This window comes from Pogoniulus pusillus, chromosome 6 (genome assembly GCF_015220805.1).
Source record: "Pogoniulus pusillus isolate bPogPus1 chromosome 6, bPogPus1.pri, whole genome shotgun sequence".
Taxonomy (NCBI): Eukaryota; Metazoa; Chordata; class Aves; order Piciformes; family Lybiidae; genus Pogoniulus; species Pogoniulus pusillus.
This window is the reverse complement of record NC_087269.1, coordinates 15,589,560-15,616,132: the sequence shown is the minus strand read 5'-3', so window position 1 is coordinate 15,616,132 and position 26,573 is coordinate 15,589,560. Positions and strand designations below refer to the sequence as shown.

The 26,573-nt window shown below is 50.9% G+C and overlaps 1 protein-coding gene across 4 annotated transcripts in view; it reads left to right on the top strand.

Moving 5' to 3' along the window:
• DNMBP (dynamin binding protein) overlaps positions 1-26,133 on the top strand; it is a 31,050-nt gene extending 4,917 nt beyond the window's left edge. Inside the window, exons 4-18 of one of the 4 annotated variants that reach the window (XM_064144636.1) lie at positions 1,577-1,699; positions 2,209-4,134; positions 16,689-16,876; positions 17,471-17,570; positions 18,063-18,210; positions 18,790-18,807; positions 19,438-19,637; positions 21,521-21,651; positions 21,893-21,997; positions 22,204-22,332; positions 22,741-23,073; positions 23,501-23,683; positions 23,817-24,015; positions 24,112-24,539; positions 24,907-26,133. In XM_064144636.1, coding sequence (XP_064000706.1) covers positions 1,577-1,699; positions 2,209-4,134; positions 16,689-16,876; positions 17,471-17,570; positions 18,063-18,210; positions 18,790-18,807; positions 19,438-19,637; positions 21,521-21,651; positions 21,893-21,997; positions 22,204-22,332; positions 22,741-23,073; positions 23,501-23,683; positions 23,817-24,015; positions 24,112-24,539; positions 24,907-25,092 — 4,397 coding nt within the window. In that variant the 3' untranslated portion in view covers positions 25,093-26,133. Of the gene's footprint in view, positions 1-1,576; positions 1,700-2,208; positions 4,135-8,619; positions 8,665-13,244; positions 13,585-15,499; positions 16,420-16,688; positions 16,877-17,470; positions 17,571-18,062; positions 18,211-18,789; positions 18,808-19,437; positions 19,638-21,520; positions 21,652-21,892; positions 21,998-22,203; positions 22,333-22,740; positions 23,074-23,500; positions 23,684-23,816; positions 24,016-24,111; positions 24,540-24,906 lie in introns of those variants that run through there. The other 3 variants (XM_064144639.1, XM_064144637.1, XM_064144638.1) reach the window with 3 other exon arrangements.
• Positions 26,134-26,573: the final 440 nt, after the last annotated feature.

Here is a 26,573-nt window from a genome sequence, read left to right as displayed (position 1 = left end):
AACCTTTCAAGGGACTTGCTTGGAACTGAGAGTGCAGGTTCTCTGCCACTGGTGTCTTGCCAGCTGTGTGTCAGCTATTCAGACAGCTCGTTTGTTTATTGAGAGAGGTTAGTGGAGTGTCAGCTCTTGATTTGATGTGAGCCTCACGATACTAGATGCTCTATCCTCTGTAGTGGGACAGCCCATTTCCTGGCTAGCTTATGTGCTGACCTGCTATGGCAGTGGAAAGGGAGGAAACAGATGCACTGAGAGTGGAAATGCATCCACAACCAAGTGACCTCATCGGGTCAAATCAGTGGGAGATGCAGCAACAGAATCCATGTGTTCCTGCAAGCCCTCTAACTCAGCCCCACTTCCTTCCGCTTTAGAGCATTTTCCTGCACAAGCTGCCATTAATATCTGTACGCCTGAAGTAGTGTGCAAGTCGCTTAAACTTTTGAAGGGATGTGAGAAACTTCTGAGGCAGCAAAATTCTCTTAGTGAAACAGTCTCGTAGTCCCTGTTGAAGCAGCCCTTTCACCTCCCTGAAGTTGGGAGGACGTGTGATGATCTGTCAGGGAGATGAAAACCAGGCCACTTCAAAGCATAAGCCTGATGCTGTCCCTAGCATGGGGGTGGAACTGGAATTGAATCTCTGGCTGTGGAGATGGGGCTGCTAGTGCAGCAGGAGTCTGGACTCTGCTAGCAACCACAAGCTATCTCCTGGATAAAACAAAGATGGACAGGAGCAAAGGTGTAGAAGACTTCTTTCCTATGCTTCATGTAGCTTATAAATGGCATCAAATTAACATGTGTCATCCTTCTGCTACTGCTAAAGTCACTGGGCACAGATTGCTTCTGCAGAAATCACCAGTATCTACTTCACCACAGTTTTGTCTCCCAGCATAACTCATGTGCTTGCTCTCAAAAGATGAAGCTATTAGGGAATAATAAACAGATGTGTGTCATAGCTGAAAGTTATTAAGTCAAACCAAATGGGTTTTAATGACCTCTAACTCAAACCCCACTTGCATTCCTCTCCCTTGGAACAGCTGTTGTAGTTTTCTGCCCAGTTTTCTACAATACAGTTGTAGAGAACTGAAAGAGCATGTGGCCATCTCAAGTGTGGCACTCTGACTTCTATAATGAGGTCACACAGTGGTCAAGCCTTACGAAGTAAGGAGAACCAGGTGGATGTGCCCAGTCACAAGACACTGGTTTTATGATCCAGCACTACAGGATCTGAGTCCTCATCATGGCTCTGAATTGGGAAGCAATCAATAAAAGTAGAGAATACCTCAGGAACTCCATGATGGTGGCACAGAACCAGGTAATGAACAAAGCCTGCTGGTTGCCTGGAGTGAGCTGAGGGTACAAAACTTTTTGTTCTCTGTTAGCTTTTAAGCATTTAAAACCTCAGGAATTTCTGACTCCCAAATTCATTCCACTGTGCTATTGAAGCACCCTGGGTAGCTGGTTATTTTCCTTTGAAAAGAGGTTAATACATCTAGTAGATCCCAAAATCTGGAGGGAGAGTGGAGGGAGTGGTGATGGGCTGCAGGAAAGACTCATTGCTGACAACTGCTTCTCATTTCAGGACAGTTTCCCAGCAGCTTTGTGGAATCTGTGGATATTCCCCCTTTGAAGCAGGGAGAAAAATTGTTTGTTTGCACCAGTGACTTCACATCTCAAGAACCAGGCAGCTTGTCACTACAGAGAGGTAATCTTCATTCCCTTCCTCTGCTCTGCATCCCATAGCCCTCACTGTTTATTCCAGGAGTCTGAACCCAGTCACAGCATCATGCCTAGACTAGCATGAGAGACAGGAAGTTTCCCATGGGTCATGTCACATCCACCTTAGACCTTTGGGCTTCTGCCACTCCAATAATGGTTTCTTATAACCTATCATTACTCATGAAACTCCAAAAATATGAGTCACCTGATCATAGTAAATTTACAATAGTAAACTTACAGCTGCCTTTCAATGGCTTTCCAGTCACCACATCTTAGACTTGCATCTGGGGGAGAAGTCAGAGCTTTGGTGCACCGTCATGGCTTTGCTGCCAAACCGTGTGTGCAGGAGGCTTCTCTGCTGCATCCTGAGCATGCACTGTGCTCTGTGCAGAGTGCCAGACCTTATCCACAATTAGGAAGAACATGGGAAGACAGGAATAAGACATGGGAAGCAAACATGAGGGTGGATTTGAACTGATGTGTCATTTGCTGCAGGAGACCTGGTGATCCTTGGGGGGTCCCTGGCCTCCAGCTGGCTCCAGGGCCGAAGCAGCTGGGGTTCCAAGGGCTTTTTCCCCTCATCATGTGTGCGGGAGCTGTGCCTTTCTGTTCGGAGCCGTCAGCTGTCCCAGAGCGCTGTCCTGGAGGTACCTGCTTACTCACTGGGCCAAGCCCGGGCCCTGATGGACCTATCTGCTCAGCTGGAGGAGGAGCTGGACTTCAGGGAAGGAGATGTGATCAGCATTGTGGGTGTCCCAGAGCCTGGTTGGTTCGAAGGTGAGCTCAGAGGCCGCAGGGGCATCTTTCCAGAAGGTTTTGTGGAATTGCTTACTCCTCTGCAACCATCAGCAACCTCAATAGGTCTAGAGCCCACAGGGACTTGGGACACCAATGGGACAGTGAAGATGCCCTCCAAGGAGGAAGAGGAGACAGGGAGCACTTATGGTATTGCTCTTTATCGGTTTCAAGCCCTGGAGTCCAAGGAACTGGATTTTGATGTGGGCGACAGAATTCGGATTGTAGGCATTCTGGAGGATGGCTGGTTGGAGGGGGAGCTGAAAGGGAAACGTGGTATCTTTCCACACAGATTTGTGAGACTGGAAACCTCTGAGGCTTGCAGGGAAAATATGGGTGCTGGGGATCCCCAAGGTGGAAGCAGTCATGGAGAGACCATCCATCAGGACCTGAAAAGCACCTGTTCCGAAGCTCTTCCTTTTACAGGGAAAGGCAGCAAGGAAAAGGAGGATGGCTCAGCTGGAGATCCTGAGCCTGACACCTTACTGTCTCACAAGGCAGGGAGCTCAGAGGGTCCTCTTGGCACTGACTTGGCTCAGACCTTTTCCAGCACAGGACAACAAGGGTCACATCCCAAAGGCACAGTGGACTCCCTCCCCTCTGACCACACAGAGACAGTTGATGATCTTTTCCTCTCAGCTCAGCTGCCTATCCAGCAGGGCAAGAGGCCTGACCAAGGTGAATTAAATCTTGCTGTGACCATTTCAGCCTCCCCAGGAAATTCAGAATCTCATGAGCATGATGGAGACAGTCCCACTGTGCCCCCCCAGGCTCCCCACTCCCTGCCAGATCCTTGCAGGAGCCATGCAATTTCTCCTTCTAACAGTTGGGCAGCAGCCAAGCCTCAGAAGAGCCAGAACAGCACCCAGGACCTTAACAGTGGGGTGGACAATCAACAGGAGAAATTCAAACCTTGCTCCTCCAGCCTGGGAGGTGCCCAGATGGGCCCTGATGCATGGTCTGGGAGCTGGGGGGAATGTTGCCCACACACACCACAGGGGGATGGCTACTCAGACCTTGACTCCAAACTGACAGAGCAGCTGGCACAGTTTGAGAAGAGTCTGTCAAGTACAGGTACTGAGCAGGACAAGATCTCCCGCCACTTCTCTATCCTGGACTACAGCTCTGAGAAGGACATTGTCCGTGGGTCTCCTGAGTGTACATCCCACAACAGGCAGCCTGAGAGGAGGAAGGCCCTGAGGCCACCCCCTCCTCGTCCCAGCAGCCTTGTGACAACCCCTTTGCACACGCTAGGTGGTCAGGTGCCCAAAGGCAGGTCTCTGTCCTTCTCAGTCAAGCCCTCCCGGCCTGCACCTCGGCCTCCATCAAGCAACCAGCGGAAGAATGTGGCCCCTGCCCAGCTTCAGCCCAGCACCCAAGAGCAGCGGGTGGAGGAGGAACATGAGGACTTGACACAGGGAGGATCAACTTCCTCCTGTTCTATCCTGCTGACAAGGATTGGAGAGGTGGAGCGAGACCTGGAGGCTTACAGCAAGACCCATGCTGAGCTAAGCCTGATGCTGGAAGAGCAGCAGGATGAGCTGATGAGAGCAGAGACCCTGGAAAACCTTGATTTCTGTGACTCCAACATCGAGAGCCTCAGTGTGGAGCTGCAGGAGCTGAGAGGTGAGTCTTCAGTGGTATGGCGTGGGGGTGCGTTACAGGGCTGACAGCTGGCCCCTGCTGCGTACAGGCACTGTTGGAGCCAGTCTTCTATTTCCTTCTTTTAAGTCCTGATTTTGGTTGCTCTGTAAGTGTTGTTGCAGTACAAATCAGCATGATTTGCCTTGGAGATCAACAGTGTCATTCTTTGGATATCCCTGGCCTTCCCTACCCCATTTTGCACAGCTGCTGCAGGTTCAACTCCCACACCTCATTCCCTCTTAGGTATAGACAAGGGAGCAGCAGCTTCAAGTGGCTTTGCTGGTGGTCCTGCATTGACATTGAGGTGTGAGTTGATGTCTGTGGTGGTCCTGCATTGACATTGTCTGCCCTCAGCCTGTTAGGGCATTGGGTTTCTTGCAGTTTGTGCTGTGATGGTGATACAGACCTTTGGGAACTTGCCACTCAAATCATAGGGGATGTACAGAAGGACACCGAATTTGACCTGCTAATGGGCAAAAAAAGTGAATCCCACCCTTGTGCTTCTGCCATCCATGGAGTCCAGAATTTCACAACAGGAAAGTGATGATGCACTATCAGTAAGAGCAACAAAGAGCTTTCAATTGCAGCACATCTGTAGTCAAAAAAAGATTACTTCTGTCCTTGCAGCCCAGAAAAATCACTCAGTGAGGAGAAATTTGCCTTCTTCATATCAGCATGTTTGGGCTCCAAAACCCAAAGATGCCATAAAAAGGTCAGTACTGTTAATTACATTACACTTGGTATTACAGTAGACAAAGTAGAAAGACAAGACCATGTGTATCTCCCACAGTCTCTTCCCTAGCTTCTTCCAGGAGCTCTGACACTGCAGTTCTGTTAACCAAAACCCACGATATGCAGGAAATGTGGGCACTGCATGCGGGAGGTGGAATGAAATGCCAGCTCCTGCTTGGGGATTACTCACTCTGACTTCATTGCCTCCATCCTCCCACTTGTTAATCAGTGCTGGGGAGCCTAGGCACTTTGCTGCAGGATCGTGTCTGATGCCGAGCACATGGGAATGAAGGCTGATACAGGTGCATTAGCAAAACAGGGTGACAAACAGCCTCCACATCAGTGGCATACAAGAGGAAGGAGGCTTGGAGTATTTGAGGCTAGATGAAATAACTTGGAGGTAGGAACAGGAACATCTGGACTGGATCTCAAGGAAAATTTTCTGATGGAACAGGTCTTGCTAGGAAACGTCTCCTACTGTCACAGTGCTCTGTGACAGATGACGAATCCTGCAGAGCCTGTGCCCTGTTGGTTAATGGAACTGTAAGTTTTAGGCAGGAGCTAACATACTGTTCTGAGACATCCTACCCATGAATGTATTCCCTTGGTAGTCCTAGGGGATTTTTCACCACTTCAAGAGACCTGAGGATTTATAAGTAGCCTCTCTGATCCTTTGATAAAGATGTGCCTTTCCCGAGCTCTGTTACATCCCTCCTGCCACATCTGAGTGCGGCCAGAGAGAATCACAGAAAACATCTGGTTGGAAGAGACCTTAAAGATCATCCAGTCCAACCTTTGACGCAGCACTGAAGGGTCAATACTAAACCATATCCCTAAGCAGCAGGTCCATGCACTCCTTAAACACTTTGAGGGACAGTGACTCCACCACTGCCCTGGGAAGGCCATTCCAGTGTTTGATAATCTTTTCTGTGAAGAATTATTTCCTAGCATCCACCCTGAACCTGCCCTGGTGCAGCTTGAAACCATTTCCTCTAGTCCTGTAACTTGCCACCAAGGAGAAGAGGCCGCCCCCTCTTCGCTCCAGCCTCTCTTTAGGTAGTTGTAGAGAGTCATGAGGTCTCCAGACTGAACAGCCCCAGCTCCCTCGCAGGCCATGTGGTCCAGGCCCTTTACCAGCCTCACTGCCCTTCTCTGAACATGCTCCAGAACCTCAATGTCCTTCCTGTAGTGAGGAGCCCAGACCTGGATGCAATACTCAAATGCACAAATCTCTCAAGCTTGCTAGCTCAGCTTGAGTACAGTGGGCCAGGTTAGTGATGTGGAGTTGCATAAACAGCAAAATGTGTTTGCACTATGCCTCAGGTATGGCCTCTGCCTTACTACTGTTGGGGCACATGGAGGCACACTAAAGAAAGTAAAGCTTTTCCTAAGCATTGACCAGCAAACAAGGTTGGAATCATCTTGGAGAAACCCAGCCCCTTGGTGTGTCTCTTGGGGAGCCAAAGGAGGAGCAGAAAGTATGTGTTTTTCTAAAATACAGATTTAAAGTTTACAGACTGCTTCTTTGGCACGTCTCGAGTGCAGACTGGTGGTCTGTTGATCACCAGGACTCAGCAGGATTAATGCTTGCCCTCTGCAGTTGGAGTAGGAGGGTTCGTTGGTTTTACTTCTGTCTTTTATGGGCTGGGAACATTGGCTGTACATACCTAACAAGCGTTAGAAGAAAGTGAGACATGGATGACGTCCACTGACTCTCTAGGGCATGCTGTAGTCATCTCTTGGTTTCTCACAGGAGCTCCTGTGTTTGGCATGGAAAACTGGGAGTATGTTGTGCCCTGCAGTGAGAGGTGTTACTGGAGTGCCTGTTTCTATAGCCTCCTGGAAACTTATATTGCGTGTTGGCACTGGACTACATAACCCACATAGACCCTTAAAGCCTTTTCCTGTCAGTGGGACACCAGCCATTTCCCCTGGAGTAGGGAACTGGGCAGCTGTGGCTGCATGAGACTATGTAGGCACCATTCAGGAGTGTTCTGTCATGCTGCACATCTCAGCTCTTCCCAGCGTGAGGGCTAGGAAATAGATGGGCTCAGCATCACATTTGAGCAAGGGGCAGTCTGAAGGCCTCAGCTTCCCCCAGTGAGGTGTGGAGTAGAGCCCAGCCTCCGCTAGACTGTGTTGTTTAGCCTCCACGACAGCAGGAGAGTGAACGCAGTGGAAGGAGATCTGGTATCCCAGTTCTGGTTTATGCCTTCCCACAGTCTCACCATTTTTTTCTGTTCCCTGAGGATGTGGGTCTTAGGGCAGGGCCTCCACATGCTCCAGTACTCTCCTTTTGCCTGTCTCTGAGATGCCTGAGGAGAGGCTTTGGCAAAGCTGCAGAGCCGGTTTGGGCGGTGAGAGCCTGCCCAGCTCGGGCCTCCCTCCTCCGGGCTGGTTACTGATTACTTTGGGCAGCAGGTGGAGGAGTCTGGGGCTGGCAGTGATTGGGCCAGGGCCTCTTCCTACCCTTGCTGGCTGGTTTCAGGAAACAACACTGCGTTTCACTTGGGACAGGAGTACTGGAGTGGAGAAACGACATCAGCCCTGCCCTGGGCCTAGGCTCAGGGAGCAGGTAGCAAAGGGAGTCAGCACTTGCACTGAACGCCAGCAGGACTATGAGCAGTTATCCTGGGACAAAGCATGGTGTGGAGGATCCAAGGCAGGGACTGCGGCTCCTCAGCTGGGAATATGAAGACTTTTGTGCCGTGCAGAGAGAGGACGTGGCTGGGGTCACTGTGCTGCATGGTGAGGCTCACTGCAGTGACAGACCCAAGGCAAGGAGACAGTACCCTGGCTGCTCGGGAGCAGACTGCAACTGGGACAGGTACAGAGGAAGAGGAGAGAGCCACTGCATGGACCAACAGAGCATAAATGGACACTATGGAGGTGTTCAGAAAGGAGATACCCAGCATGAGGACTGCAGGCGAGCAAACAGTGCTTGGGAAGGCAAAAACCGGGATACAGGGAATAGAAACTATAGGGTGTGTGAGGAAGAGAACATTCAATACAGAGACTGCAGTTCTGAGATAAGAGAAGGGCAGTACAGAGAGGACAGAGTACCTGGACCATATAGGGAGGGGAGAAGGCAGTATGGAAAGGATAGAGACTTTGGAGACTATAGGGAGGGGAGAAGGCAGTATCAGGAAGACAGAGATCCTAGGTACTACAGTGAAGAGGAAAAACGTGGAGAAAAGGAAGGGTGGCATAGGCAAGAGAAGGGCTCTGGGGAGTATAGGGAGGGGAGAAGGCAGTATAGAGAGGTTGGAGGCAAACAAGTATATAGCAAAGGGGAAAAGTGGAATAGAGAGAATGGAAACTCTGGGGCATGTAGAGAGCAGGGAAGACAGTATGTATGTCTCAAGGACCAAGAAGACTTTAAACAGCACAGGCAGCCCAGAGACCGTGTTGTGGACTGCAGCAGTCTGGACAGAGGTTGGGAAGATCATGAATTTGCAGTCTGGTCCTCAGGAGATGGTAGAGCAAGCCTAGGGTCAGACACCTGCTCCACAAAATCCAAGATGCAGGACACGGATTACAATGGCTATGGGGAGCTGGAAGGAGCAGCCCCGGGGCCCAGGATGCCAGACAGGGGCAGCGACCAAGCAGAGTGCTCGAGGGTACGCACTGGCCGGTCAGACTGGAGCCAGGTCTGGGGGCAGGAGGCTGATGAGGCAAACAGAGTGGGCTCTGTGCTGCAGCGGAACAGCTTCTACAGGCGGACGGCTCCCAGTGCCCTGCGGCACTCAGAGTTTGTGCAGACCAGGAAGGAGAAGCAAGGTACGTGGGGAAATGCTGGACACTTGCCTTGGGTGTGCCTTCACCCTGCTCTGGTACTAGGGCAGCACCAGGTCTTGCACAGACCGATGGCCAGTACAGCCAGGCTGTGGTGGGAAGCCCCTGGGGCTTACTGAAGTGAGCACTCATTGTTACCTCTCTGTACAGTCACCTACATGTCTTGCAAGGGCTCTTACCCCCATTTCATAGAGGCCTAGGGAGAGGAAGCCCAGTCAGCACAGACCTATGACTCACTGCTCTCCTTTTGATCGTTCCTCCGTGGCCTGAGTGGTTTGAGTACACCCAAAAAACTTTTAGGGGAAAAAGTGAGGTGGTTGGGGGTGTTCCCACTGCCTGTTTTACTTTCATAACCCATCATGGACAGACTCCATGTGTAGGAATCAACTCCTGACCCCAAGGAGGCTGAGTATGGCAGCTGTTTGCAGGAAGCACGATGCAGGCAACTGGGGAATTTCTTGTAGCACCAAGACACATATGGAGGATGAGTACTTGTAGTAGTGTGATTAACACATGGGCAGAACACCAGAGCACCTATGCTTTGGGGCAGTGCCACAGATGGGAGTGGTACCTCCATCACCAGCCCCTTGACAGCACAATGGTCCCTTGCCTGCATGCCCTGTGCCCTGGGTCCCTAAGCTGTCCTTGTGTCTCCAGTCACATCAACCAGCAATCTGGAGCTGGAAAGATACCAAAGCTGGAGGGCACAGGCTGTCTTTGCATGGGCAGAATCATCCCCATTGATGCTGTGGTTGGGACAGAATCGGCTGCAGAGAGCTTTGTGGGGCTTGGCATGTTGTAAGAATTATTGTGTGTTGAGGAAGGGACAGCAACCTGGTAGGGTCTGGGTAGAGGAACTGAGAGAGCCCTTCCAAATGGACTGGCCTCCCTCCTGTGCAGCTGTGTGTCTGAAAACCTGTTTGCTCTTGCACCTTTTTTGCCAGCCTATGTCCTGAACACCACTGTGTGTATAGTCTCTGTCTCTGGAGATATTCAAAACCCACCTGGATGTGTTCCTGTGTGATCTGGTATAGGTGATCCTGCTCTGGCAGGGGGGTTTGATTGGAGGATCTTTCGAGGTCTCTTCCAGCCCCTGACATTCTGTGATTCTGTGTGTGGACTCTCCATGAAGGGAGATTGAACCCATAAAGGAAACCACAGTGCAACAGCCAGAGAAGTGACAGAGCTGGAGGCTGATGCTGCCTGTCAACTTAAACAGTGTGAAATCCATTCTCTGTAAGAATTTGGCTAAGCAGGCTCTGCCAGCCGCATTTTTGTGCTTTACAGCTGCCCTGGTAGGGTGGGACTTTGCTCAGCTGTGTCCCCAGGGCAAGGGAAAGGAGAGGCATAGCCGTGCCAGGACGTCCAAAGGGCAGTGGGGAAGCTAGGAGGAGCCAGGAGTAGAGCTGGGAGGGAAACAGCCCACAAAGCCTTAGGAGGCTGTCATGTTGCTGGCCTAGACAGCTTTTGCAAGAACTGAGAGGGCAGACTGCAGTGCTGGGTGAGAGCCTTTGCTCCTCTGATGTTAAATGCAATGCTGTGTACACCTGTGCTGGGGGGGGTCCCCACTGTGGCAAGGGAGTGGTTGTAGAAGGTGCAGGGTAGGATGCTCTCACCATCAGTCAGTGCCCCACAGTGGGAAGGGGAGGAGGAAGGCTCCGTGTGTTTTGTTACACTGCCCATCCTGTGGCCAACTTCTGGATGCAGAGTACCCTGTTATGTTACTCCTTCTGGAGCACAGCACTGCACCAGCAGCAGCCCTCCTTGGAAAACTTGCTTTGTTTTCCACCTCAATATAAGGCCTCACCAGAACCAGCACCTCTTCAGTATTAGATGTCACCAATATCTGGGAGCCTCCCCAAAATCCCTCTCACACCACACTTGGCAACAGACAACCTTGATGCCCAGCTGGTAGGAAAAAGCTGGTTCTATTTTCCTCTGTGTGTTCCAGACATCTTTTCTGATGTTACCTCTCTCCCAGATTCCTCCTTCTGTCCACAGAGTAGCAAAATTCAGGGTTTGAAAGCTGGGTAGAGGTGGCATGTCCTGATCTTTTCCATGAGCAGGGTTATTTCTTTCTAGTGCAGCCCAGTGACAGCTACTTGGTTAGAGAATCTCTTCTGGCAGATGTGTCTGCCTGCCACGTCAACAGAAGGAGAACCCCCGCCTGTCATAGATTTGCTGCTTAGTCACCATCAGTCTTACATGTTTTGCATGCTAATTTGTTGCATTTCAGCCCTGAACCCAAACCGTTTTCTACTAAATAAAAGCTTCTTAGTTAATGGTATTTTCTTCTCAAGGCAGGTACTGTAATTAAGCAACTTTTCAATCTTCATTTCTTCGTAGTGAATAGTCTTAAAATACTCCTGGCAAAGACTCAGAGGAAGACCTTTCAGTGTTTGTTTTTACAGTGTGCAAGGAACTCCTGCTGAGTTCTGGACAAAGGATTACACCCCAGAATACAGCCCTGCATGTGGCTGCATTTCTTGTCCCCATTAATATAGTGATGTATTTGTCTGCATTAAACCTGTTTGGTTTCAATAGTTCAGTCTTACTCAGGATACCTTAGGTCACTCAGTGACTCATTTGCCTCATTGTCATTTATGCTCCTGTTGAATCAGTGTTCAGTTTTCTGCATGACAGCAGCGATTTTCCATTTGCTTTAAAAATATTATGTAGGATCAGCTCAAAACAGAGTCCCTGGAGAATGTGATTAGGAACGTTTTCTTCTCTGGATGTTTTCCACTGGCAAAGAGTTTTTAAAGTGCCAGCTAGCAAAGTCTTATTTCTGCTTTTTAGATGGAAAGAAATAAAATATTTATTACAGAATTCTGCCTTTTTGCCAAATTTACCAAGAATTTTACATGCTCTGCTTAGTTGTAGGATTACGTCATTGAAAGGGTTTCTTTTGTCATCACAGTCACTTCAGTTGATTCTCCAGCTTTGGCAGGGTAGCTCTTTGGAGACTTCATATTACTTTACTTTTTCCTGTGTCACGTGTTGGGACCATCCCACGTTCACACTGAACATGTTGGAATGCGCTCACAAGGCTCTGTTGGAACGGTGGTTGTCATTTTCACCTTGTACAGAGACATCCTCACCAAGCAGGCTCTGTATGAGACAGCTTTGAAATGTCAGCCCATTCCAGTGGCCCTCGAGAAGTGTCCCCAGTCTGCTCCTGTTCAGTTCTTTTTTGTGGTTTGTAGTGAGACACTGAATATATCCAGTCTGTTGCTTTTGAAGCAGTGGATATATTCTGTTACAAGAGAGAGAGTTTTCACCCCAGCCAGATCCTGCTCCTCCTCCTGAAGCAAGTTTAGCCTTTCACTCAGATACATTATTCTCTGTACTAGTTTCTTGTCATGGTAGCCAGTGGCTCCTCCCCTTTGGCATCCACACGCCTCAGATATTTGCAGCTGGTTTGTTTTACCCTGAGTCACTGTTTGACTGCTGAGCTAGGGCTGGGCTTGCCTCACGGGTAGGTGAGTGTAGCTCCTGTCGAGATTCCTGCTTACCAAGCCAGTGCGAGGGGTTGGCCTCAGCACTGATGGGCAGCAAGTCCCTCTTCGGATTGCATTAGCAGCCTGGCTGCCTTGTGAGGCTGTCTCATGTCGCAGGGGATACTGGCAGGTGAGCCCCAATGAGGAGGAATTGGGCGGGGGGGAGGGGAGCAATGCAGTCCTTTCAGTGAGCCCCCCAGCCTCTGTGTGATGAGCATGCATTCCATTGGATCTGGTCTTCATGGGTCAACTTTGCTTTCAGACTTGGGCAGTGAGAAAACCTCTAATTGCATGCATGCTCCTGCTAGAAGATTGGGTAATGAAAAGCTTTTATTAATTGGAAGAAAGCTGGTGGAAGTAGTATTTCTGAGACAAGCAGGATGATCATTGTGACTGCAATATTAAATCATAGCATCCACAAGAAGGGCAAAGGTAGGAGATGACACTGCTGCCAGGGCTAGGTTACAAGTTCATGTTGAATTTCCTATGCATCAGGCAGGCAAACTAGCAAAGATCAGAAGCAGGTGGTCCTGGGAGTCTGTTGCAGACCAAACCAATCCAGAGAGCCATGGATGTGTCACAAATGCACTAAAGGGAATAGAAAAAAACTCTGTTGTTAGCAGTTTTGTTTTGGAGAGGCAGATTGCAGAGCTCATGCAACTGATGTAATAATAAATTTTGAGTCTCTGAAAATTACAACTGAGAACATTGTTTTTTGAAATGTAATTCCAAATGCCCATTTGGCATCCTTGTCATGGGTAAACAAGAATTTGTCACCAGATCAGAATTTGGTGGCATCATTAGTAAGACCAGTCACGTTCTTGCAGACCCCCTTCCAGCTGTGGTGTATATCTCAATGCTTCCAGAGCTAATGGGTGTGATGACTCAGATGGAAAGGTAATATTTAAATAGAAAGTCTGTGAAGTAAAATGGAGATCTGTTTAAAAAGCATTTACTAGATGACCAAAACCCACAGCTGTGAAATGGGTGGGTTTAGTGAAATGCTAAATGAGCCTTTTTTAGGGAAAGCTGCTATTAGATGCACAAGAACGTGTGACAAACAGGAAAAAAGAAACTGATGGCAATCAGCAGAGACAACATGAAATACAAGAGGCGAGAGTTTTTTGGTGCAGCAGAAACAAACCCTAAGTATTATACATATTGGTCAGAAGAGCCAAATGTTAAAAACAAAGTGTGTATTTGAATGTTTTGAAGTGCAAGTATTTGGAAAGGGGCAGGATGATTTTTGAGTTAATTGCTGAAGGAGGACTGGGGATAAACAGCAGGAGTCCTAAGAGACTTGGCTGCAGCATAGCCTTGTTTTTAAACAGATCTCGAAATAGAAAGAGCAAGAAGGCCAAAAGAGAATCAATCTGTGTACATTTTCAAAATCATGTGAATGCTGGTAAGTGGGTAGAGCAAGTGGCCAGCGTTGTGGCCAGTCAGGCATGCTAAGATTTGACAACTACTATAGGCTTAAAATCTGTACAAGGAAGGTTTTAACTTCCCTTCCACAGGTGAGGATTTGAGACTTGCATGAAGCTGGCAGTCTCACAAGTCAGGCAAAGCCTTGCCGCAGGGCACTCTGAAAGGACCTGACCTAGATTTACTTACCCAGGGTTTGCTTGGTAGAGCATGGGGAGCTGCTGGTGGCACTGGCATCATTGATTCCGTTTTAATAAGCTGGAGCCAAACACATTGTGTGGATGTTCAGCTGTGGTTAAAGCTGAGCCCACAGCAAGGTTGTTTGCTGGTACAGTAAACTGAGACATCCTGCACAAAGCTTCATCTGGTAGTATTTTGCCTGGGGATACATGCAAATTCCTTTTCTTTGAAGGAGTATGTAATCTTCTCCTTTTGTCTTCCCAAACGCTGCTGCGTGGATCATTTCTGGATGTTGGTCTGGCTGGTCTTCATTTTCAGGATTCTTCTCTGACCACCCCATGCTGGTATCAGCTCACCCACCCACCTCGCCACAGTTTCACACATCTGTTTGCATTTCCAGTTAACACCTTCCTGCTTTTTCCAGGTTGCCTTCCAACTTGAGATTGCTTTCCTGCAAAACAAATGCTATTTCCTAAAAAATAATTTTAAACTCCCCCCTTCTTTAAAATAACTTTTTTATTTCTATCTTAAGTCTTCGTGCTGCAGAGACCTGCTGAGTGTATTATCTTGGTGTTTCTTTGTCCTTCGTGTACATTTTTCTGTCTCCTGTCCTGTTCAGGCTCCAAGCACTGTGTCTCGGGTGGAATGTCCCCTCGTGTGTTTGTAGAGGACCTTGCACAGAAGGGCCTGGTCTGTCGCTGAAGCTTTGCAGATGCTGTGGAAATGCAAAAGCAAATGTTACAAACAGCAGTTGCTCAAAGGCCCTCCTTGCAGACCCCATAAAGTTCATCATTGAGGATATTTACCTGGTGAGGAGCCAAGTCCAAACAGCCTTTTCCCTTATGCAGGGTGGCTGTAATGGGGTTAGTTTTAAGGATACTTGCAAGTAAGAATCTGAAGCCTGCTTAGTAATGTAGTGTTGATTGTGCCACTAAATCCTCCTCTGTGGAGCTGGCCCTTTTGGCTCTCCCCAGGCTCAATTTCAAGGCAGGGTAGCAGCTGCAGCATCAGGGTGTATGTCTGGGACTGATTCTGGAAGTTACTCCTATGCAGGAGGCTCAGTGGTTCATCCTCAGCCGAGGTAGCTGTGAGAAATTGCAGTTTGATGCTGATGCTGCTGCCTTCTGTTTGTCGCTGCTGCTCTGCAACAAGCTGGCATGCTTTCAGGTAGTTGTGGGCCAAGTCAGTGTCTCATTTCAGCCACGTTTGATTTCTTTCTTAAGTCAGTTCAGTTCAGAAAACCCAACTTGGCAGGGCAGCAGGCAGGGTGCTTGGGCAGAAGCAGCAATGTCCCATCCCATATTGAATGTTGGTGATGGTTAGTGCCATCACCGAGCAAGGCAAAGCTGAGGGTTGCAGCAAGTGGGCAGGGTCTGGCCAGCACCTGGGTAGAGGTGGCTGTGAGCACGGGGGCGGCAGGCGGGAGGGACTCTTGGGGCTGTGCACAGAGGGTCCCAGGATATCAGGGTAAGTCCCAAGCCCTGATGCTCTTAGTAATGCTCAAGCCCTAACAGGGCTCAGCTGCTGTTGCCTAAATTTGAAACCAGCAAAGTCAGGGAGGTGGAAGTGCCTGTCCTGCAAAAATATTGTCACAAATGTCTGATCTGGGGCATGTCCACAGCTTTAGTACAATCCCACTGAGAGCGAGCAGCTGGGGATCAGCGTGGGACAGCTGGAGAAGACAGGCATTTGTCAGATCATTAACTGGCTTAAGCCAGGTACCTACGTCTGGAGTGCTGCCTCCGCCAGCTACGGAGCCAGCTGCCACAAAATGGGGCAGACTTGAGTGCTTCGGGCCAGACCCTGACCCACAGGAGTGTTCCAGGGAAGTGCGAGAGGGACTGCACTGAGTCTGGGGGCAGGCTGGCGTTGCTGTGTTTTGTCCAGAGAGCACATGGCTTAAAAGCAAGCTGCTGGGGTGGAGAGTGGCTGGGGCCCAGGAATCTGCTGGGGGATAAGATGTCGCAATGAAAACCGTAGGGGGCTGGGCCAGCCTGGGAGCCGCAGGTGGGACACAAAACCAGGAGGGAAAGGAGCTGCCGTGGCCTGGGACGAGGAAGGCGGGGATGTCCAGCCGCCTGCACGCCCCGGGCCTGCGGCAGGGCAGCCAGGCTGCATTGTGCCCTGTGCACCGGCACCGTGCCGCAGGGCTGCTGCCGGGAGGGGACGGCGGCGGCCAGTGCCGGCGGTCTAGGGTTCTCTGTGCCCGGGGGCTGCCCGCCGCGGCAGCGTGGCCGCCCAAGGAGTGCACCAGTCACACCCGGGCCGCCGCCTCGCTGGAGCTCTGGTTGCCTGCCCCGGCCTCCCAGGGAAAGTCGCCGCCGTCCCGACCTTCCCGGCGCTGCTGCCGTGGTCCAGCTCCAGGCTTTGCCGCCGGCTGCCCCATTGTCGGTGCCCGAGGCTTTTTCTGCCATTCAGATGGAAATGTCCCGGGGCTGGAGAATGGAGACCCTGTTCCCAGGCTGAGGAGAGGGAGCGGTTGCCATTGCTCGGCTGGAAAAAGGTTGAGGAGTGGAGTGCGGCTCTTCGCCCGTCTGCCCTGCCTCACCGAGCTTCCTGGAGCAGCAGAGGTGGAAACCTGGGCTAGGAGAGGGGTCTGGTCTCGGCCGGCGTCAGTGGGGTCGGTCTAGAGCAGGTTTGTGGTGTTTTCTGTTTGCTGCCTCGATTGTCGGGACAATGCAGCGTTACTGGTGCTGCAAGGGCAGGCTGTGGGAGCAGACTGGGACTCCCTGGTGTCCTTGAGCATTGAGTGCCGAGGATTGCCTCTCCAGATAGGTCCTTGCATGGACAGGCCTGTCCGGCAGTTCTGTTTGCCAGACTTACAGGTTGCATGTGTCACGATTCGGCTGCCGTTTGTCTCCTGTCTTTGCAAGAGAATGCTGATCTTGCTTGTTTGCCTTGCAGAGATGACTCTCCTGTCCTCCCAGACACCATCCCTGGAGACTTCCTCCGCTGCCACTGAGAGCCCAGAGCAGAGGATGCTGGAGAAGAGGTCCAAGGTTGTTGAGGAACTGCTCCAGACAGAGCGCGACTATATCAGAGACCTGGAGATGTGCGTGGAGAGGATCATGGTGCCTCTGCAGCAGGCACAGGTAGGAGCAGGGGGACAGGCTGTGGTGCAGCATAGGTAAGATGGAGCAAGAATACTGAGTCCACTTTGTTCTTGGAGATGGTCATGCAGCATCAAGGGAACCCACAGAGAAAATTCAGCAACAGTGAAGGAAGCAGGATGGTTCTCACTGCTCTTTGTGTTCATAGCAATAGCTCATCTGTTTTGGGAACCTGCTAAGCTGAGAGAAAGAGGCCTAGCAACAGCTATCACAGATTAATTTCCTAGGGCAGGAAATACTCATTTGATTTGTAGGTTAAATTCATTGTCAGGAGAAAGAAAAGATGGGATCTTGACATGGGGAGAGAGTTGGTGGAAGAAGAGGGAGAAAAACAGAGGAATAGAGACAAATTTCTGGTGAAGGGGAGGACACTGTGACAGAACATACAAGGAGTGAGAGTTTCTGTGCATTGAGGAATGAGGGAGTGAGTATAGAAGTCAGTGTCATGGGAGGAGATCACACTAGGTCATTGTTTTGCAACTGAGGAGTGATGAGTTGCAGGAGGGCAAGAAGGGACTGTTTGGTTTCACTGGGACATGTTCCCCCATCCAGGATATCTTTCTTCTCATTCCCCAGATGCAGAACATAGATTTTGAGGCTCTTTTTGGAAACATCCACATGGTAATTAGCTTCTCCAAGCAGCTGCTGTCCACTTTGGAGACGTCAGATGCCATCGGTATGAATTCTGCTGTAATTTTCTCTCAGCAGGCTGGGATGGGCTTTGCTGGTGCCAAGGCTGAACAGTTTAAATGGTGGGAGAGGATCTTTGTGGTTGGCCTTCCTCCCCTCTGTTCTCTGTTGCCCTCATCAGTACAGAGGCAAAGCCAAGGAGATCTGTGTTGCCCCATGGATTGTTATACTGTGCCTGTGACCATCTATGGCCTCTTGCTCACTCCACACTCCTGCACTGCCAGCTTTTGCCACTCAGGCCTTGGGCAGACTGTACTTTTGCTCCCTGCATGGCTCCAGTGACCAGTGTCCCTGCTTCTCACCCCTGGGAGACCTGGATTGATTGAGTGCTCTGTGCTAGTGGGTGATAAGGTAGCATCCTGAGTGCTCTAGTAGTACTGTCTGCTTGAGCTATGTTTGTAGAATGAGACATGCCAGCATTGATGGAGGCAGCTGGGGACAAGGAGACACTTAAGTCCTGCTTTGCTGCTGTCTGCAGGGCCAGTGTTCCTGGCACAGCGTGCAGAGCTGGAGAGTGTCTACAGGTTGTATTGCCAGAACCATGATGAGGCCATCGCACTGCTGGAAGCCTATGAGAAGGATGAGAAGATACAGAAACTACTCCTGGAGCTGCTGGATAGTCTCAGGTTGGAGCCCTTGGCTGTGTCAGCCACCAGGCTGGGACTGTGGGGGGAGGGTGTCAGTCTCCAACATTGCCACCCTTGTGCCAGCAGAGCTTGGACAGTTCAGGTGGCGACTTGAGAGGCCCTGGCTGTGTCATTGCATATTGACTAGGGCCAAGGTTCAAATGACCTCTGCCTCAATGTACAAGTACTGGGACACGTGTAGGCCACTTTAAACTGAGCATAAGTCACCAAGGTCCAGAAAAGTGAACATGTTCTGAATTGAGTGATCATTTTCCTCAAGCCCTGCCTTGCCATGGCTCATAAGGAAAGGAGCTTCTTTTCTTGGCTTGGCAATTTCCAGGACAACTTGTGGAGCTTAATGCCCTGGGATCCAGCAGTGCCAGCTGCTGCCTGGGAGGAACAAGGCTGCCCTGGCAGCATTACTGCAGGGTGGCATAAGGGCACTGGCTGTGGGAGGGACAAAGCTGCCCTGGCAGCATTACTGCAGGGTGGCGTAAGGGCACTGGCTGTGGGATTGCACACTTGCCACCCAGTAACCCATTGCTTTTCTTTGCTTTTTGGCACTCTGTGGGCCGACAGGAGCCTGTACAGTGAGTGGTAAGTGCATCCTTCCTGCTCGTCCATCTGGCCTGGCCTGGCTGCTCCCTTCTAACTAATATCCCACCACTAGCTGCATGCATGTTGGGGAGCCCTAACAATGCCTTGCAGGGGCACATCTGGGAGGAGCAGGGTGTCTGAGGCACAACTGCAACAGAGTCAGTCAGTAGGCTGTGCAGGCAAACAACACAGGCAGGTGATGAGGTGAAGAGACATCTTGGGCAGGAAACAGGCTTTGGGAGTCATTAGCCCCAAGAAGTCAGGAGAACCTTGTGCCAGTTGTAGTCCTGAGCACACTGGCCTTCAGTGAGACTCAGGTCTGGACAGGATGGGACAGTCTCAGGCAAGCGACACTGTTTGAGGCTATGCCTGTGGGATTTTGTGCTTGGTCTGGTGGTAGGATTCTGGCTGGAATCACCTGGTATAAGTGAGGTTTGGAAATCTGGGGTTGATTTGAGATCATTGAAGGTTCAGTAGTGCAGTGAGTTCAGGGATGAGGATGATGTGACTTGTAAGTACTGTGGGTTTAGAGGCATCAATATTCTGGGTCTAGCTGGAGTTTAAGGGAGCAGAATTTCTGTGGCAGAGATGGACTGAAATCTGGTGCATCTCCTTTGTTCCAATTCGTAGGGGCTGCACAAACTACATTAACCTGGGCTCCTTCCTCATCAAGCCAGTGCAAAGGGTGATGCGGTACCCACTGCTGCTGATGGAGCTGCTGAGTGCTACTCCCGAGGCTCACCCTGACAAGGCACCGCTCACAGCTGCTGTCCTCGCAGTTAAAGAAATCAACGTCAACATCAACGAATACAAGCGCCGGAAGGATCTGGGTGAGTGGCTGGGTAGGAGACTGGAATGGGTGTGTCGAGGTTTGCATCTGTTGGCTTCTGAGCCTTAGCTGGCAACCACAGTGGTGGAGAGAATCTGTTCACAGGGTCTGTGCCCTCACAGAAGGGCAGTAGAAGAGATGCATGTTTGAAAACTGAGCAGGAGATACAGTACTAGACACAGTATATCTCTGACTTGTGATACAGAGGTGTGAAATGTATGCAGCTGCTGACCACATCTATTCAGTGAAAACAAAATGTCATGGTTTGGGTGGTGTGTCCCCCCCCCACTTTGTAAATCACCCAGACTAGACTCAGACAGCTCTGGAAATTGAATGAAGCTATTTATTTACAGCTAGCACAACATACAAGCAGATATTTACAGTATATACAGTTATGTACAGAAATAGACAAGGTAAAAGGTAATACAGAAACACAACTCCCCTCCCAGAAACCTGAGTCCCCAGGAGGGGCTCTCAACCGCCCCTTCACCTTCCCCCTGCCCCTCTCAAACTTACCCCAGTCCCAAGGGAGAATGGAGGTTCAGCCAGAGGGTTAGGCAAAGTGGATTAGGAAATTAAAAAAACGACAGAGAGAGGCTAAAGAGAAATGCAGCTCAGCCAGTTCCCCAGCAGCAGTGCTTAACCTATGTTTTGATTCTTATTCTTACACATCTCAGCAAGCCTATGAGCGAGGTAGACAGCAGCCTTGTTTTCCTTTCACAGCCTGTAAGCTAATTCTTCTCACCAAAACGTTCTAGCTAGGCTCAAACTAGCACACAGAAGTATGATAAGGGAAAATAATAGATATCTAAAGTTAAATGCAATTTTAAACAAGCCGGGAATTAATCTGCTAGGGCAGTCTCTGCTGTACTGCAATTTGGAGACTAAGTTTGAACATGTATCTGTATATAGAATCACAGAGATGCTGGCTGCAAGACTTCTCTTCTGGGATCTTTTGTACAGCCTTCTGCTTGGAGCAGAATTGTCCCAAACATTGGTTCTGATCAGCCATCAGCTGGAGGGAATCTCTATGACCCCTAAGGATGGAGATTTCACAGCCTGTCTGCTGTGCCAGGGCTGTACCACCTTCACAATAAAGCTGTGCTCCCTGGTCCATCATGAAGCTCCCAAGGTGCCAGCTGTGATAACTGCCTCTCCGTGTATTGCCTGGAACTGCTGAGAAGAGTTTGGCTTCATCACCTTTGTAGCTGCTCTTCAAGTAACTGTCAGATGTGAGCAGATCCCCCTCCACCTCCTCCCAGCCAGGCTAAGCCCACCTGGCTTCCCCAGCTCTCCTCATGGGGCCTGAGCTCCTTCTGTGGGTCAGGACCTCTGGGTGTCCCACATCTCTTTTCATGTAGATTCACCAAAACTGCTCACAGTGTCCAATTGCAGTTTCCTTGACACTAAACAGAACGGAAAATTCCCTTTCACCTGCTGTCCACCCTCCCTGTTTTCTCTTGGAAGCTCCTGACTCTTGCAATTCTTACACTTTACTCTCTCCACATAGCCCCACTGAAGCTGATATGACATAGACTGCCTGAAAAGATTGCTCATGTTTGCACAGGAAGTAAAATAAATACTTCCTGTATGTCCAGTGATTGTTGTACACCACCTATGTCATCTTACACTACTGCTATGCATAGCTCTATGGAAGAGTTTGAATAGTGGGTCTGCAAACTGTAGGGCATATTGAGAACCAAATAGGGGATTACAGGTAGCACAGTGCTGAATGTCAAGATGATGCATGTTATGTCTCTTATGATATATGACATGCTTGGGACCGCAGAGGCTTAGGGAAGGGGAGAGCCAGCAATGAGATTGTTGACAAGACACTGTAAGACACGGACATTGTGGTTCTGATTTCTACGGCAATCTCTTTAGTGTTGAAGTACCGGAAAGGGGATGAGGATAGCCTCATGGAGAAGATCTCCAAGCTCAACTTCCACTCTATCATCAAGAAATCCAACCGCGTGAGCAGCCATCTAAAGCATCTCACAGGCTTTGCGCCCCAGGTAGTGTGCATCAGCTGCTTGGTGTCCTTAAACCCTGTGGTATCTCTGGTGGTATCTGCTGTTCCCTCCATGCCCCTTCCCCTGTAAGTAGCTCTGATCCAGGCCAGCAAGGCACAGTGAGTTTACAGTCTGAACTACCCATCTCTACTGTCCAGCTTCTGGACAGAAGGTCCTGCATCTCCCACTGTAGTTGGTGCTGGAATCCTGCACTGCCTCCCTTGAGACATTTTTTTTCTCACAGCTGAAAGATGAAGCCTTTGAAGAGTTGGAGAAAAATTTCCGGATGCAGGAGCGGCTAATAAAGTCCTTCATCCGGGACCTTTCCCTCTACCTGCAGCATGTGCGGGTGAGTCACTTCGCCTGTGATGCCCAGCCCGTGGGTCTCATCATGTACTGCCTTCTCCTGCCTGCATGCTGTATACCTACAGTGCTTCTGGCCAGTGCTCCTTGCCTCTGCACTGCCAGGGGCCTGGTCTCAGAGTCTGAGCTGCCCTGGGAGGCCTCCTCTCCTGGGCAGCAAACGTAGCTGTGCTGGCTGTGTCTCTGGTGCAGGAGTCAGCTTGCATGAAGGCGCTGGCAGCAGGGAGCATGTGGGACCTGTGCACAGAGAAGAGCAGTGGAGACCTGGACCAGTTCCAGAAAGTGAATCGACTCATCAGCGACCAACTCTTCTCCAACTTTGTGAGTGAGGCTGTGCCCTTGTGTGCTGGAGCAACCCTGGGAAGCTGCTGGGAGGATAACATAGCCTGAGAGAGGTGTAGGCACTCCTCTTTGTCTCTTCTCTCCTGAGAGCTTCTGATGCACATTGAGCATGCCTGTTAGGTAATGCCTTTTTTCAGTGTGACCTGAAATGTCACAGCTCTCTGTGAGCAATTCATATACATCCTATAGCATTGCCCACACTGGTGCGTTTATGTAAGATTATAGTAAAATTCCTGTTGGAAGGGACCTCTGAAATTTTGGTGGGTGTCATCAGGGAAACAGACCCTGTTCTGTTCTAGGGAGGTTGTGTGCTGGAGGATGAGCTGCTGGTGTTCACAGCATGGTGAGCACCTCGTCTCACCTATTCTTTGCATCTCTGCCCACCAGAAAGAGCGGACGGAGCGGCTGGTGAGCTCGCCCCTGAACCAGCTGCTGAGCATGTTTGCAGGGCCCCACAAGCTGGTGCAGAAGCGCTTCGACAAGCTCCTTGACTTCCACAACTGCACAGAGCGAGCGGAGAAGCTGAAGGACAAGCGAACGCTGGAGGAGCTGCAGTCAGCCCGCAACAACTATGAGGCTCTCAATGCCCAGCTGCTGGACGAGCTGCCCAAGTTTCTGCGCTTTGCCAAGGAGCTGTTTGCCAGCTGCTTGAGGGGCTATGCCGAGGCACACTGCGACTTTGTGCGCCTGGCCCTGGAGGAGCTGAGGCCTCTCTTATCGGTGGGTTCCTGGAGCACAGCCAGCACGCAGTGCAGCAATAATATGTGCACAGGGCCTGTCCTGGAGCCTCTCCAGCCCTTGTCCTATTGCAAGGGAAACTGTTATAGTTTCAGGCCCCAAGTGCCTTGGAGAGGGCTCTTGTAGGGTGCTGTTAGGGCAGGGGTTGCAGGGTCATGGTGCAGTTGTGCTTAGAGATGGTGAAGGCTCTGGCTGCTCCTGGCATGGTGGGCAGGAGAGCATTTGCCTTAGAGAATCTCAAATCATGAGTGTGAAGACTACTCAGAGCTGGCTTCAGAGAGGACTGCAAATCTGGAGCTGATGAATGTTCTCTGGGAGAACTTAGAGTCCTGTTTGGCCTGGGATCTAACATGGTCTCTTCTGTAGCTCTTTTTCCAGTAGCTATCACCTAACACTGCTCTGATTCTAGTTGCTGAAGGTGTCCGGCAGGGAGGGGAACCTCATTGCCATCTTCCAGGATGAGCACAGTCGAGTTCTCCAGCAGCTCCAGGCCTTCACCTTCTTCCCAGAGTCCCAGGCAGCTCTCAAGAAGTCTTTTGAAAGGAAGAGTGTGGAGCGCCAGTCTGCCCGGCGGCAGCCCCTTCTTGGCTTGGTGAGTTCACTCTGCCCTGTTACACAGAGAGACATGGGTGGGGAGTCCAGATCAAGTGGCAAGCCTATACCCAGGCATGTGGAGGCTTGTAGAGCCCAGGACAGACAATCGTGACTGCCTTATTCCTCCTCAGCCTACCTACTTCCTGCAGTCAGATGAGATCCGAGCTGCCCTCCTGGCCCGCTATCCCCCAGACAGTCTGTTCCAGGCAGACCGCAATTTTAACGCTGCCCAAGACCTGGATGTTTCCCTGCTGGAAGGAGACCTTGTGGGCGTCATAAAAAAGAAAGATCCCATGGGCAGCCAGAATCGCTGGCTCATAGACAATGGGGGTAAGTGGCTGCTCCCTGCCCTTGGTGCCTGCCTGTGAGTCCTCTTCTCTGGTCGCTCTGCACAAACCTGAGCTCACTTCCTCTCCCTCTCTGCAGTAACTAAGGGCTTTGTGTACAGCTCCTTTCTGAAGCCCTACAATCAACGTCGCAGCCAGTCAGATGTCTCCGTGGGCAGCCACTCTTCCAACGAGTCGGAGCACAGCAGTTCCTCTCCCCAGAGCAACACCACACTGACCTTCAGCCCCAGTGCAGGGGCTGTCACCTTCACTCAGAAAACCCCGCAGGACTCTGCCTCTGTGGAACACCCGTACCAGTCTTCACAGGCCCCCTCAGAGACAGACTCCTCTCTGCTGCAACTTGGCTCCGGTGACAGGAAAGCCTCGCTGGAGGCTGGTACAGTGATATCTCAGCACCGCTACAGCCGCCCTGGCTGCGGACACCCCACCAAAGCACATCTCAGGCCTGTGCCCTCAGCGGAGGATAGAGACTCTGGGCTGGAGAGCAGCGAGTCTGAGGGCAACCAGGTGAGCCCTCAGCCTCCTCAGTGGGGCTGGGGTGTGTCTAGGATTGACACCCTCACTTGAGCTGGGACTGAATTGTTTTCCTGTGGGCAGTGACCAGGGAGGGATGGGAGGTGGAAGCTACTGTGTTGCAGAGGGCTGTGGTAGAGGATAAGACATTTTCTTCCAGCAGCAGAAGTGCAGAGGTAAAGAACTAGACTGCAAATGTGGGTTAGCAGGTGAGAGCAGCTCTGGGAAAGAGCCGTGTGGGACTGAGGCTCTCAGTTTTTGAGGAGAGGAGCAAAAAAGCCCACACCTACTATGCAGTGTGACTGCAAGGCTATATTCCATGTGCACCTAACTGAAGCTGTCTTCTCCTTCTGTGTGGCAGATCTACTATGCTCTCTACACTTTCAAAGGCCGAAACACCAATGAGCTGAGTGTGTCAGCTAACCAAAGACTCAGGATCCTGCAGTTTGAGGACATCACAGGCAACCGGGAGTGGTGGCTGGCTGAGGCACATGGGAAACAGGGCTACGTGCCCTCCAGTTACATCCGGAAGACTGAGTACACGTGAGGTGGCAGGCAGGAGACTGCACCCCATGCCTTGTTCCTGCTGGGACTGCCAGGGACCTGTGGAGGCTGGCCAGCTCTGCAGCCCCCACTGCTCACCCTGAGGATGTGGTCCACACAGTCGTGCAGTGCTCCTGGGCCCCACCATGCTGGCTGCTACCTCCCCTTTTGGGTAGGAAAAAGGGTGGGCTGGCAGGGCAGGCAGGAGCAAGCAGCTTGTGCGAGTGCATGGGAACTGTGCTGTTGGAGCCTCCTGTGTCCAGCCAGGAGCAGAAGAGCAAAGCCTGGGGCTGTCACCCAAGAGGGTAAGGCATGACCAAGGCTGAGAACCTCGTGTAGGTTTAAATTCTCAAAGGCCAGTGCTAAATTGCTGGAGTTTGTCTCTAATCAAGTAATGTTAAGAGCTACCTGAGTCCTGTGCTTTCTTGGTGGTGACAGCAGCAGAAGCAGCAACCTGGTCTCCCCTGTTTGCAGGACCACAGAGCTATACCCATCTACACACTGCTGGGGAAGCAGCTCTGGGGTTCACGGGGAGTGGTTTGAGCTCCAGGGCTGTGATGGAGCCTGGTTTCTGAAACCCCCCACAGCAGAGGTTCCAACGGGTGCTTCATCTCTGTCTCAGTCTTGCAGAGGCTCAAGCCTCCCCCAGCTCTGCTGCTAGTGCCAGCCATCAGATTTTCATCTTCTAGGTGAGATGGAAGTCCAGAATACCATCTTCCCTTGTCAGTGCAGTATCTTCAGTGCTGAAGACCCATGTTTGCACTGGTACACCCACCTAGCTGCTCTGAGCTGGGGTAGGGCACAAAGAAAAGCACAGGCTATCCTTCAGCGTAGGTTTTTGGAGGCTCTGACCAAAACTGCCTCACCTGTGCTTTCCTAAAGGGCACTGGAGACCACACTGATGTTCTGGGAGTGAGGTGGTGCCCTTTCCTAGGGTGATGTCTTGCCTGCTGCTGCCGTGCCCTAAAAGAAGGAATCTCTCTTCTCTTGGGGTATTTGTATGCCCTGTACTGCTGCTGTGTAAATAAAGATTTGTTCTTGTGTATGGGATGTGCCTGTGCAAGTGTTGGGAGAGCTGGGAGGTGCCTGGCCAGTGCTGGGTAGGGGGGCAAGGCCCACAGATCTCATGCAGACCCTGCAGGGCCAGGAAGAACATTTACCGTTCTGTGGGGTTCAGCAGGCTTCTGCTTTCAGTTGATTTCAAGTGCAGCTCAGGCACTAGGAAAACCTCACAGATTAAGGTGAAGTGATGGCACTTACCCCTCACCCTCCCTGCTGGGATTCGGTGGAGGTGTGAGTGGGGCTTGTGTTCCTCTTGCTACAGCCAGAGCAAGGGGTTTGCCTTGCTGCAGATGGGTATGCAGCATGTATAATAGGCAAAGGCACCTCCTGTGCCAGCAGCTGGGCCATGCCCCAAAAGGCGAAGAGGTTGTCGACATTAGTCACCAAAGTGTGTGTCTAGCATGCACTCCCTGTCTGCACTTC